The sequence below is a fragment of the Primulina eburnea genome, chromosome 4, assembly GCF_022965805.1.
Source record: "Primulina eburnea isolate SZY01 chromosome 4, ASM2296580v1, whole genome shotgun sequence".
Lineage (NCBI taxonomy): Eukaryota > Viridiplantae > Streptophyta > Magnoliopsida > Lamiales > Gesneriaceae > Primulina > Primulina eburnea.
In genome coordinates this window covers 37,616,936-37,631,436 of record NC_133104.1, presented here as the reverse complement: position 1 = coordinate 37,631,436, position 14,501 = coordinate 37,616,936, and the positions used below count along the sequence as shown (strand labels likewise).

The following is a 14,501-nucleotide window of genomic DNA, read 5'->3' as shown; positions in this document are numbered from 1 at the left end:
GATAGATTAGTATACTGATATCTTCAAGCTACATCAACTGGAACGAAGAATTGAGGTATGTTGCGACCGAGTAACATACGACATGTATCTGTGTCATATGATATATGTTTGATTGATTTGATTGAGAATAAGTGTCTATATGCCTTATGTGATGACTTGATGTGGCATACATGACATTGTGATTGAAATATCGATGTATAAATTAAATATTTTGTTAACACACATCGTTTGATACATACATCGATACATGACATGCACGTTGAGCTATGATCCTTGGATACTCTGATATGATTTGATTTGATTCTGGGGTTTGTGAACACAATGCTATGTTTGGTATTATATGACCCTTAAAGCATAGTCATTTGCGGCCCCGATGATTGATTGAGATTTGGGATTTGATGGCGCTTTTTCGATGCTATCATACGTGTATCCCTGATTGAGGCTGGTGTGCCAGCTCGAGCATTGATTTGATAGCGATTCGATTGATTCTTACATGTGCTCAGTGGATGGGCATTTGACCTGATACCTCCACGACATACATGCATTGGATATCATATATCATTGTTTAGATATCTGTGGTATATATGATGGTTGTTCCATACGTAGCTTTTCTCACCCCCAAGGGGAGCTGTTGTTGTCTTTGTGTGTGGACAATGACAGGTACTTCAGGATATCAAGAGACAGGAGATGGTACTTCTGGACGGAGTCATGGTTGATTTGAGGTTTCGTTGTCTTTCCCAGTATATATGTATATGTATCTATATACCAGGACATGTCCCGAGGTTATGAGTTTGTTTGTATGTATTTGATCTGGATTATGTGTGGGCTTGTTTTATATGCTGACATGTTGAGACGAGACTATATTATATACTATTTTAGTATTATAATTACAGTTGACATGTTTTGGGCTCATTTTAAAGAAAATTTAAACTCGTTTTCCGCTGTAATTACTTAACCCTAATCAGATTGTGTTGTAATAACGATTAAGAGCTAAAAGCCCCACATATTTTCTTTCAAAGTTTGTGTGTTGAAAGTTCAGCTACTATCAGTAGCTAAGTAAGTTTCTCCTCCTCTACAGGAGGTTACTATGTAATAATATTTTGTATGTTTGAATAAAAGAATCAAGGCTTTGCCCCTCTCATATATTATTTTCAAATTGAGCTTTTTACTCTACACCCTGAGGTAGGAAACGAAACAGGATTGTGCTAAGTGTTGCTGAAGGAGTCTGTGTCAGAAACCATCGGTTGTGATTGTGTGGTTGGACTGTGAGGAGCAGTCTGTAAAACTCGGTGGATATAACCCGGTGGCATTCTAGTCGAAAAGGTAAACTGTTCAATTTATTATACGGAAGCATGATGGGCCTTATAAAAAAATCGATTATTTGAGTATAGTATATAGGCTAGAAACCTTGCGTAGCCGTATGTCTTGAGGCTATATGTCTTTAAGAACATGCTCGATATGTATAACAATGCTACGTACCAAAATCAAAGAATTAAGGATGTTTTTGAAAATTTTAGAAAATTGAGAGTTTAAACAAATAAATAAGGGGATGGGGGAGTAACGAGAAATTGAGAATGAGAAAAGGAAGTGATTGCAAATTTGCCCTTAATTTTATCCGATTATCTTTTCATTTATTTCATATGGACGAGAACGAAAAAGCTCCACCTCTATAATCTTGATCGATACGCACCCTATAAAATCAATTTTTTCTTAAAAAAAAAAAATCAACCATTCAAAAAATGTAAAAATTACATAAAATTGTGCCTTAAACAATTGTCGAGGTTATCATAAGAAAAAACTTGTGTGAGACGGTCTCACGGGTCGTATTTTGTAAGACATATCACTTGTTTGGGTCATCCATGAAAAATATTACTTTTTGGCAAAAACTTGTGTGAGACGGTCTCACGGGTCATATTTGTTAGACGAATCTCTTACTTGGGTCATCCATGAACAAGTATTACTTTTTATGCTAAGAGTATTACTTTTTGTTGTGAATATGGGTAGGGTTGATCTGTCTAACAGATCATGATCCGCGAGACGGTCTCACATGAGACCTACTCTTACTTTTTATATTAAAAGTATTACTTTTTATTGTGGATATCGATATAGTTAACCCGTCTTATAAATAAAGATTCGTGAAACCGTCTCACAAAAGACCTACTTGTTATCATATCTTGCTCCTTTAAATTCCCATTCTTTCAGATTTTAAATTAAACCAAAAATTAGAAAACGACTACCATCAGTCTCTTCTAACTTTTCTCGAGCTTTTGTCTCTAGAGTCCAAGTGAGAGGGATAACTAATCATAATTAAAACTAGAAAAAAGCTCTAATCAATCACATACACAAGTTTTTTTAAAAAAGAAATTTCAATTTTATAACAATACATGAACTTACAAATAAATTAATATCAAAAAATAAAAATGAATCAAAATCAAGTAAGTAAAATATCTTACATAATTTTTACTGGATTGAACAAAATAAGCTAACTCAAATCTTGTACACAACACTCGAGTTGGAGGGAGGGATCCTAACATAAATGGAGACACATGGTAGACAAAGAGGATTCTCTATCAAATACAAAAAGACATCGAGTGATAAAACGATACCTTATCAATTTATTTGTGACTTCTAAAATATTTTATCCATTTTTTTAAATTTTGTTTAATAAGTATTTATTTAGTTTATCTATATTTTAAGTTTTAATATAAGAAAAAATTAGTAATTATAAAATAAAAATGTATCATGTTTTGATAATTATGAGTTGGGAATTAATATTAAATAATGATACGGGATTCTAAATGATAAAAATTAGAATTGAGAAATCATGGCCATGGTCTCTTGACTTAGCGCCACCAGGTTTACCAAAAAATTAAACATGTTTCAAGTTCGATATCTACCCGTCCCTCGTCGAGTTATATTAAAATGTAAAAACTTGTGTGAGACGGTCTCACAGATCGTATTTTATGAGACAAATATTTTATTTAGGTCATCAATGAAAAAATATTACTTGTTATGCTAAGAGTATTACTTTTTATTGAATATCGGTAGGGTTGACTCGTCTCACAGATAAAGATTCGTGAGATCGTCACACAAGATACCTACTCATATTAAAAAGCTATTTCTATCTCAATTTTGTGAGATATATTTTCGACATGATTCGATATATAAAAAATATTATTTTTATATAAAAAATATTATTTTTTATGTAAAAAATATCGGTTTTCAATGTAAGTATGGATCGATATTCGATTCGATTCGATTCGATTCGTCTTACATATATAAAGACAATTTCACGTGAGATTTACTAATACTTGTTTTTTTTTTTTTTGAAAAGTATCATATTTGATATGAGAGAGATTATATAAGAGAAATATATTTGTGAGTGAGTCTCATTGAGACCGTTTCACGGATCATAATCTGTGAGACGAGTCAACCCTATCTATATTCACAATAAAAAGTAATACTCTTAGCATTAGGATACCCACAGTAGTGGGTATTGTGGGTGCCATGTCATCCAAATATTTGACACCACCAAATATTCACAATTGTGGTCTCTTGATTTGTGTGCAAAGTGAATAACCGGTTACAAATTTGTAACAGGTTATTCATATTTTTTTAAATTTTTTTTATATATTTAATTAAACTTTCTAATTTTAATAATCATTTAAATATTTTTTTGATATTAAAAAATATTCAGAAATATTTTTAATATTTTTTATAAAATTGTAAGTTATTTTATTTAAATGAAAATAAACTATTAATTAAAGTGCAGTGAGATCCATAAATATTTGATTGGAGAGATATATGATTGTGAAACATGAGATATTAGAATAGTGAAATATTTGATTAATGATGTGGACTATGAGACCCGCATATATTTGGAGAAAATACATATACTACTGTGGATGACCTAAAAAGTAATAATTTTTTATGGATGACCCACATAAGAGATCTGTCTCAAAAATACGATCCGTGAAACCGTCTCATACAAGTTTTTGCATATATTTAATGTCACTGAATAAATAAATAAAACAGATATTGCTCATCGAATATCGTAAATACGCATTTAATCTTATCCGTATATTTATATATATTCCCCTTTGGGCCGTTGGGCTTTATAGTCCAACGTCATCGGATTTTAGTTCAGGGCCATTAACCTAGTAGTCGAAGCTGGGAGAAGTCCCCCAATTGGAGAGAAATAAAAATTAATATTATTATCTTATATCCTGCAGCCGGCGTACCCATCCCCATTTTCACGCGCTGAGTGTGTGAGATTCTTGATTTTCTTCATATTTTCACCAATCGTGTGGCAATGGACAAAGGCAAAGCTGTAATGGGATCGGGTCGCAGATGGGCCGTTGAGTTCACGGACAATTCTGCATCCAATTCATCGCGCGATATTCCTGATCCTTTGGGGTTCAATCGCGCATCTCAGGAACAGGTGTGTCTCGATTCAGCGGATTTGGTTTCTGTAGATTTTTACTTTTTTGTTTACTTGGATCTCTTGCTGTGTTGGGTAGGATGATTCGGCGGCAGTGAGTAAGCAGAAGAAGGACGCTGAAGCTAACTGGAAAGCCCAGGTTCGTATTTTGCTCCATATTAATTGGATTCTAGGTTAATTGTGGTATCTACGTTTGGACAAAATTACATAAATATTTTGAGAATTTATATATTTGAATCCGGTCTCCGAACCAATATATTTCTTATCGCCATACTTCTGTGGTTGATGTTATTAAGCAAGATAGTTGTGTATTGTTCAATATTTTTGGCAATTCGGCTTGACCTCTGAATTTTTTTATTGTTTAATCTCAACAAGTCACTGTTATCTGGTTGATGTGAACAGAAAGCATGGGAGGTTGCACAAGCACCGATCAAGAACTTGCTCATGATGGCTTTCATGATGTGGATGGCTGGAAGCACGGTTCATCTATTTAGCATCGGTATAACATTTTCAGCTCTTATCCAGCCCATCAATGCACTCCGAGGGGTTGGGAAAGGTGAGATTGTTCTAAATCCATACTCTTCATCGATTCACACTTTTCCCTTTGCTGTTTGTGCTTGTGTATTTGATAAAGCCATTCGTGATGTTTTCAATTGTCAGTTTTTGAGCCGTAAATGGTTCCTTGTAGATATTTTGTTGAGAAGTTGCCCTGGTTTTTAATCACTACTTGATGTGCGCATATTTTATCGAAGTGCCTTTTGATTCTCGGTTATTGTGCAAGTTTGAAGCATATATGGACGAGGCGTTGGATATATTTTTTGCTCTTTTATGGTCATTATGATCTTTTCTGCTGCAATCTGTGTGTACCATGGTAGTTCTTATTGTATCTCAGAGTTTTAGCATGTCAACCTTTTTGTCTATGTACTGCCTTTATGTAAGTTCACATGTTCTTAAACCTCACTAAGGTTTCACAATCAATGGCTATTTCTTTTTTTATTTTGATTATCAGAGTGAAGTCTGATTCAGCTTGAATCCTGATTCTGTTACCTAAAGAAGTTTCCACTACTATGTGATTTTTTATTAATTAATTAAACTTTGTGCTAACTGTCATTTTTGGATATGTAGCTTTTGAGCCTTACAAGGACAATAAAGTGGACCTGATTGTGCCTAAGTTAGTATTCATAGCGCTTAATTTGGCAGGCTTATTACTGGGCATCTGGAAGGTTTGTTCTCTTACCCTTACTGAAAGCAATGTATTTTCACATTGCATCGCAAAAGATTTGTAAAATATATAAAAAAAACAATCTTTCTGTTTGCAGCTCAATAGTTTGGGTCTTCTTCCTACCCATGTATCAGATTGGGTTTCATCCATGCCTCCTGCTCAGGTTCGACGATCATACATGCTCGTATAAGTTTATGATTTTGCTCTTGAAAATCGAACGGCAGAATAAATTTTCCAGAACAAATCAAAAGTTTCACATTACAGATCTACTGCTACCTCTACTACTTAATCTTTTACTAGTGGGATTTGTTATTGTTATATTGCTGTGCCAAAATAACTAAAAGGGTTTATTTTGATTGGCAGGAAGTGGAGTATTCTGGTGGAGGTATTCCGCTTTACTAACTTTGATTTCGGACATGATTGAAATTCGATGGATTTAGTGGATGGCCTTAGAAAGAGGGCGATTGACAAGTATTAATCGATCATTTTGGTTGAAAGTTGTCCAACTTGTTATTGTTTTAAAACAATTTATGCTTCCGATAACCAAAAACCAATCTAAAAAATGCTTAGTTTGCGTGGCCAGAGCATTATCTATAGCTTTATGTGTTTTTTTCTTTCAATTTTTGTATAGTGCTACCACTTCTTCAGTAGCATAAACAATTGGGATCGGAGGAAAATGTGTGCTTATTTTACCCCGGGGTTGCGATGACTTGTGAGTCTGACTATTGACAAGTTTTCTCAGTATCGATGCCGCACCATGTTCAGTCTACCATACCATTCAATCAAACTCACATTCCCACATAATTTTTCAGAAAATGTAAAAATAAGCATGCATACAAAACATCTTCCTTTAGTCACATAGGTAACGTGTATGTGAAATAGAGCAGATATCTTGTATTAGTTATAATCCAAATGCCAACTCTTTTGTCGAAATTTATTTATTTCAAGCAACTTACATAGTAGTGTAGATACAAACATAATGTATAAACTCATCCATGCATTAAATTATTCCATTTTTATTTCGAAGGATGGAAGTCTATCCATCCAACTTCAAAAATGGAAATAACTGATCAAGCGTGTATGCTTCAAATCAAATTTTATTAAAGGTACAATTAATGGAATTACAACGATAACTGATTTATCTTATCAGCTGACTGATGTAATTTCTCTTAGGGTGTGTTTGGTTGAGTGGATTAAATAAAGATAGATTAATAGTCAAATATGTATCATTAAAATTTTAAGATGTTTTAATAATCATTTTGATCCGGTTTAAGATCCAATTTTATTAATCAAATAGTTATCCATAAAATTGGATCTTAAATCGGGTCAAAATGATTATTAAAACAACTTAAAATTTTAACGATAAATATTTGACTATTAATCTATCCTTATTTAATCCACTCAACCAAACACACTCTTAAAGTATAGCAATCATAATTAGGAGAGGAAAAAATGTTGCAATCAACAAAATTCTCCACCATTTGCATCCTCAGTTTCAGTAGGCCAAAACACACCAGCAAATGTGAAATTCACTGTCCATTTCCCTTTTTAACTTCTAATTTCTACTTCTTCACCTTTTTCGGACCTGAGCTCCAACGTGATGAACCAAAAACCCACTGGTTGAATACCTCAAGAGAGCTCCAGCAGATGAGCAGAACCCACAAAGGCTCTGCATATCAGCAGCAAGAGACCTTATCTTGACGCTATTTCTTGCTATGCACGCATCCATCACCACATCCGCCCTGGCCACACCTACGGATATCCCCATCAAGCAACCCAAAGCCAATGCCACCGCTGCCAGCGGCAATCGTCATAGGACAAAATGCTCCGGCGACAATGGACACGATGAAATACGGACATCTGTCAGCAGACCCCAGATAAGCTTCATCACCCATGGAATGTAGTATAAGCCTATGAAGAGCAGTGCCTCCGATGGTTGTACCTTATGAACTCCTTTCCAGTAGTAATCCGACACGACTTTGAATAATGACCATGGAAATCCCTGGTTGATCAGGCCGTAGAACAGGACTACCCCGAGGACGAAGGTGGGGCTAATACCCCGAGGACGAAGGTGGGGTTTAGCCTGGAAGATAGCGTTTGCAGCCATTGAAATGGTTCGAGGATGGTGGAGAAGATTGGATCATAAATGGTTCTGCTTGTGAATTTCTCTGCGAGATTATTCGTATCGTCTTCTTCTCTTTTGGTCAAGTGGATTTCTGATTGATCAATATACTCAGAATGATTTGGATTTGAATCTTGCATATTAGAGTACTCCAGAACGTGGATACATGAATATTGGCGTCGGTATTATCACAGGCTTAGCTTTACAGGAAATAATGAGCGTTTACAAATGTGTACTGCCTGTTATTATATAAGAGTGAGTCTCATGTGAGATCGTCTCATGGATCTTAATCCGTGAGACGGGTCAACCCTGCCCATATTCACAATAAAAAGTAATACTCTTAGCATAAAAAGTAATACTTTTTCATGGATGATCCAAATAAGATATTCGTCTCACAAATATGACCCGTGAGACCGTCTCACACAAGTTTTTTCCATTATATAATTAATTAGTATCAAAATAAAACATTCATACCAAAAATAATTAAAGAAATGAATATTAATCCAAATTATATTAGTTATTTCACCTTTTGATGTCGATTTGCATCATCTCTCATAAATGCAGTATCATACAAAAAAAAGATACATTTAATAGAGATATAATTTTAGGAAAAAAAATATATAAAGTTTAACAACAAAAAAAATCTCCTTTGAAACAAACAGTTTTTATCTTTTTTAACAACGAGAACCTGTAGCCACCATCTTTTGTGTACTGTGGATAAATATAAACAACCCAGTGAACTGCAAATTACGGTGACCAAATAAACCAAACTAGAAAAATCTTATGTGACAGACTCGAAGCTGAGATGATAGAAACAGAGAGAGATCGAACTCATGCTTCTTGATAAAAGCTCATCATACCATATCATCCAAGATACCCGTCAAAGTGAAACAAACGCTCTCTTGCTTGCATTACTAAAGGAGATAAAAAAAATGCAAATATAAATGAATGGAGAGGAGAGTACTGTTTTTCCATCGTAACGATTTTTTAGTTCTTACATTATTTCCACATGTTATATAAAAATATATACACTTACTGTCTATATTTTTAATATTTTAATTGAATATTAAAATTCTTACTATTGACGAAATTAGGAAGATCTTGTACAAGTGTAATTTGGGCCGAGAGTATTTTGTTTTTGTTTTTAAATTTTCATATGGTACTGAATTTGGGCTTTTTTTAAAAAAATATTATAAATTAATAAAAACATTCTAAAAATGTTGCAAAGTGAAAAGGATTGTAAAATTAGTATAATCCGTGCAATGCTGCTCCAGATTCTTAATTTTTTTAAAAAAAATTAAAAAAAATAATAATCACGGGGGTCACGGATTCTGGCTGACCTTTCCCCTTCTATTTAATTGCCCCGAGTCTTTCAAACACATACACATACACCGAGCCTTTCGAATATTTCAGCTTTTCTTCTGATTCATTCGCCCAAATTTTTTTCCTTCTCGCTCCGTTTTTTCCGCCACATTTTTGGTTAGTTAAATTCTTTTTCGGTCGGACGTTGTGTTTATAACTTATTTGTTATCGAGAATTGTCAAATATTAATTTATTTTATATTATTGAATTAATGTTGTTTTATAATTTATTTGTTATAAGAATGTTTAACATTTACAGATTATTATATTGTTTATTGATTTTATCATTTATTTCATACGAGGGATTCTTAAGAGGTAACGTTATTATTTTTGTTCATTATATTTTTTATTGTTCGTTGAAATATTGAACTAAATTTGTTTGAATGAATGTTATTCTTGAAACAATTAATATTATGAAATTTAGAATTCATTTTTTAAATGTGAAAATCTGGAGTAAGGCTGCAACCGTAACATATGAAATTTTAATTATTTTTATTCGATAATCAACTATTGAAAAACAAAACTATATTATCGTGAATCTACTTAGCACACAAAAATTTCAATCTCACCAAGTGTAAATGACTATATCACTTTATATTAAAAAATTATTATAAAACATCACGATTTTTTAAATTAAAAATTTTATAAAAAAATAAATAAGGTGTCTAATTTTAATTTAATCTCTAGTTTTTATACAAAAATTAAAAACTTTTAAATCTCGTATTATTGCTTATTAAGGATACTACTAAACATTTTAAATATTAGCGGCTTATAATTACACATGTTTAAAACTCTAAATTTTTTATATAAGTCATAATAATTTTTTTTATTATTATAAAAAAGCATTGGTATTATTAAATATAAATTTTAATTAAATTGATTTGACAATATAAATTTTAATAAAAACGAAAAAAACTTGTAAGTGATTCTTGAACTTTTTTTATGATTGTATACATTATGTCATAGTTTTACTATATGTGTAATAAATTCATAATTAAATTTTGTTATGATTGTATACATTATGTCATAGTTTTCGGTGCAGAAATTGATACTGTGAGGGCCTTACTTTATGTAGGTGACTAGGGTTGGATATAGTATCCCCGCAACCAGGCCCAAAATCCCTCGGTCTACTACATTTTCCCAACCGGTGAATTATGTGCATCACAAGCTGGAGATCGACCAATCAAAATTCTGCATCAAATTGTCAACGAAATATTGTTATAGCTCGTCGTCTCGTTACATTGAAGAACATGTCTATATTACAGATGACGATAAACTACAATTATGTTTGAGTTGCCGACATTGGATTGCATGTACTTGTATGTTGATTCATCGCCAGTGTTACAGAACGTAAGTGATTACAATTTTGATGCAGTCATGCCGGTAATAACGCAAGGTTTGGAAACATTAGGTTTAAATGAAGCGGGACCTTCTATGTATCACGCCGATGAACAGTCAGCTCAGACATACTCTGTGATCGACACTGGTCCTTGGGATCACCATATCACGGGTCACACTGAAGAAGACTATACATGGGGGATGAACAGAACACGAGAATGGGATTTTACTTCAGGGGGTTTGGATCATCATATCAAGGTTCCATCAGGAGTTGATATCGCATGGGGTTCTAGTAGAACAGGTCAATTGGATTTAAATTTATGTGCTGATGAAGAAAATACCACAAATGTCAGACATTTTGATAGTTCTGATGGGGCTGCAAATATTACCGCCCCAATCACGGAACACATGCCTGAGCAAGATGATTTATTTGGGGACAGTTTGCATCATGTAATGAATAGCGATGATGATTTGTATGCTACATTAAGTGACGGAGAAGATGATCATTACATTGACAATGCAAATGAAGGGAAATCGGCACGTGTGTTAATGTCTGGAGCATCATTGACAGAGAACATTCCCATTGCACATGAGCAACATTTACGTGAAATTCCCCAATTTTTCAATGAAGTCTATGACAAACAAATTTCAGATTCATTTGGTATTCCTTCTGAATCACGAACAAACTTTTACAATCCTGAAAGGCTCCGGTGTAAAAATGGTTTTTAAGAGCAAAAATGATTTAATAGCTTCAGTGAAGGTTTATTTTGTTCGGGTTTTGAGACGTGAATATATCGTTGTCCAAAATTCTCGGAAAATTTGGAAGGTCAAATACAAGAACTGGTCTGAAGGTGGCAATTGTGGGTGAGGACTTCGAGCATCGTTGAAAAAAAGTTTAGGCTACTTGCCTACTTCATGATCACAAAATATGGTGATGATCACACATGCATGTCTACCCAAGTCGGTATAGATCACCACAACTTTGACGTAAACATGATAGCCAATACAGTTTTGGGAATCGTGCGTTGTGATCCTGCATACGAGATCAAATATGTGCGAGAATGTATTAAAGAAAAATATGAGTATGATATATCGTATGCTAAGGCATGACAGAGCTTGAAACGTGCGGTGGAGGTAGTCTATGGCACATGGGAAATCTCTGTAACTTTTCTTCCTAAATATATGAGAGCTTTGTCGAAGCACAATCCAGGAACTGTTGTAGAATGGAAGCATTTTCGATCGTATGACCAACTACATAAAGTTTTGAACTTTGTGTTTTGGGAATTCAGACCATGTATAGATGGTTTTCGACATTGTCGCAACGTAATTAGTTTAGACGGTATCCATATGTACACCAAATATAAGCACAAACTACTCATAGCAGTAACATTAGATGCCAATAACCAGGTTTTGCCGCTAGCATTTGCGCTTGTTGATAAAGAAAATTATGAATATTGGCATTGGTTCCTCGGTAATGTTGCATGATATGTTACCAGAGGGTGTAGTGGTGTGTGCCTTATATTTGATATACATGCGGGTATAACAAGCGTAGTGCAAGATCTCCCTGACTTCAAGCCTCCTCGTGGTGTTCATCGCTTCTGTTTGAGGCATGTTTGCTCTAATTTCAACAGTAAGTTCAAAAACATTCATTTAAAAAACTTATGTTGGGAAGCAGGGATACAACACCAAGTAGCAAAATTTGATGCGACAATGGAGACAATTAGAGCAAATAATGCAGCAGCTTTCACGTATTTGTCAAACATTCCAAAAGAAAAATGATCATTGGCTCATGATGGTGGATGGAGACGAGGGATAATGACAACGAACATGTCTGAGTGTACTAATGGTGTGTTGAAAGGGGTGCGACGTCTTCCAATAACTGCAATAGTAGATATGACCTTACAGCGATGCGTGCACTATTTCATTCAACGGTGAGCGCGAAGTGATAAGATGCTGGAAAAAAATCAACCATGGACCTACTATGCATAATCTAAATTTGATATGTGGTCAAAAAAGTCAATTGAACATCGAGTAGTAAAATTTGACCAAATGGATAAAACATCATCTGTCGCGACATGATGAAGACCAGGTCGTCAACATCACGTACAAGCTGTCAACATTTTTACGTGTGATTGCACATGTGGTAAATTCACAATATTTGGAATTTCTTGTTCACATGTTATATGTGCAGCGAAATGGTTTGGTTGAATCCCGCACAGCTTGTACAACCATGGTTTATACTGAGCGAATACGTGAATACATACGATGGAAGATTCTACCCTATTCATAATGAACAATATTGGATCAGCCATCATCGAGGGAGAGACAACGTGGGAGGTAAAAGATCTACAATAACGTATTGTATCTTATTTTTAAACCATAACATGTGAAGTTATTAATGTAATTAAAAAATTGTGTATTAAAATTTTATATTTATTAATAATTTTTGTTCATTGCAGGTAGGTGCAGGTGAGAAGATAGAGTTACGGTGCCTAATACTTATGTTTGTGACGCAGATTTTACAATTCAGTTTTGTATTGTTATGATTGATCGAGCAAAATTTGCACAGTAAAATCTCCAATAAAAATAAATAAAAATTCAAGCTCGAAATAATCGCAAGTGCACGATGTCAAGTTATAGTAAAACGTATAAGAGTACGAGTATCGATCCCACAGAGATTGATTAGACAAATTTACTTTAAATTAAATTCTTTAATTAATTAAAACGACAATTGAATTACTTATTAACTAAATTAATACTAAAACACTAAATTGAAACAAACACATTAAAAATAATATAAACTAAAATAATAAATAAGCGAGTGTTAGGATCTCGGTTCACCTACCCGTCGTTAATTTAATTGATTAATATCGACACTGATTTACGCTTTTGACAGAATTTCCTAAGCAATTAACATACTCTCTCGAGCTATGCTAAACTAATTCTACACGAAAGAATAATAAAATCTCTTTTATTATTTACTAACGGTGAATTGCATGTCGATCTATGAAATCCCTTAGTTTTCGCTCTACTGGACTATGAATACCAACGTGTATCCAACTTCATATCTCTATGTAAATTGTAGATCCACGGATTATGCTACTTGTTCCTATCGCAAGTTATTTTCTCGAACTCACCCACAATATTAGATATTATTAAAGTTAGCTAGGCTTTAACAATTCAATGTAAAATAATAGCACAATCAAGAATGAATCAAAAGTCGAGAATTAAATAATCAAACGACGGTTCGGGGTCGGATCCCCTAAATCCTAACTACAATAAAAGAGTAAAGAGAAAACGCTGTTGAATTCTTGTTCCGGTTCCGTTGAGCTATCGCCTGCTACAGTGCTCTCCCTTCCAAATCGCGGCCCCCCTTTTCTCGTGTATTAGGTTAGGTGGTTTTATAGAGTCCATAAAATTTGGAAACAAATCTTCTCGGATTTCGTCGCTCGCTAGGGCGGCCACTTTTGACCGCTGGGGCGAGTGGTTCTCGAATAAAAATCCTTGGCCGCGTCTTTGGTCTCGCTGGGGCGGTCACTTTTGACCGCCCTAGCGAGAGGTTCGCGCAAATACTCCTCGGCTGGATTAAAATGCTCGCTGGGGCGGTCACTTTTGACCGCCCTAGCGAGACCTCTCGCTGCTCTGCATATAAAATCCCCCTTTTTGGTCCAATTCCTACAAAACAACCACAAAATACACGAGATCAGCCAAATGCTAAATAATGCTAAATGAATGCTAAATTAAACTAAAACAAACTAATATGATGCATGAATGCGACTCAAAACTAACACTAAAAACACGTAAAAACGAGTCCTATCAACCCCCTCATACTAACCTTTTGCTCGCTCTCGAGCAAAATAGGTGACAAGACACAACAAAAACTAAAAACAAAAACAAAAATCAAATAAATAAAATAAAATGAAAACTAATTCCATGATATGTAATGGCTCAACTCATGCATCAACAAATCTTAAGTATATTTTTCATTGATCAATGTACAACACAAGTCATCGCACA

General features: G+C 34.2%; 1 protein-coding gene across 1 annotated transcript; it reads left to right on the top strand.

Moving 5' to 3' along the window:
• Positions 1-4,178: 4,178 nt before the first annotated feature.
• Positions 4,179-6,355, top strand: LOC140831091 (uncharacterized). Its single transcript, XM_073194863.1, has 6 exons — positions 4,179-4,441; positions 4,521-4,580; positions 4,844-4,997; positions 5,567-5,664; positions 5,761-5,826; positions 6,027-6,355. Exons 1-6 carry the CDS (start codon positions 4,313-4,315, stop codon positions 6,063-6,065), a joined length of 546 nt encoding a protein of 181 aa, XP_073050964.1. The 5' UTR covers positions 4,179-4,312; the 3' UTR covers positions 6,066-6,355.
• The last annotated feature ends 8,146 nt before the right edge of the window (positions 6,356-14,501 follow it).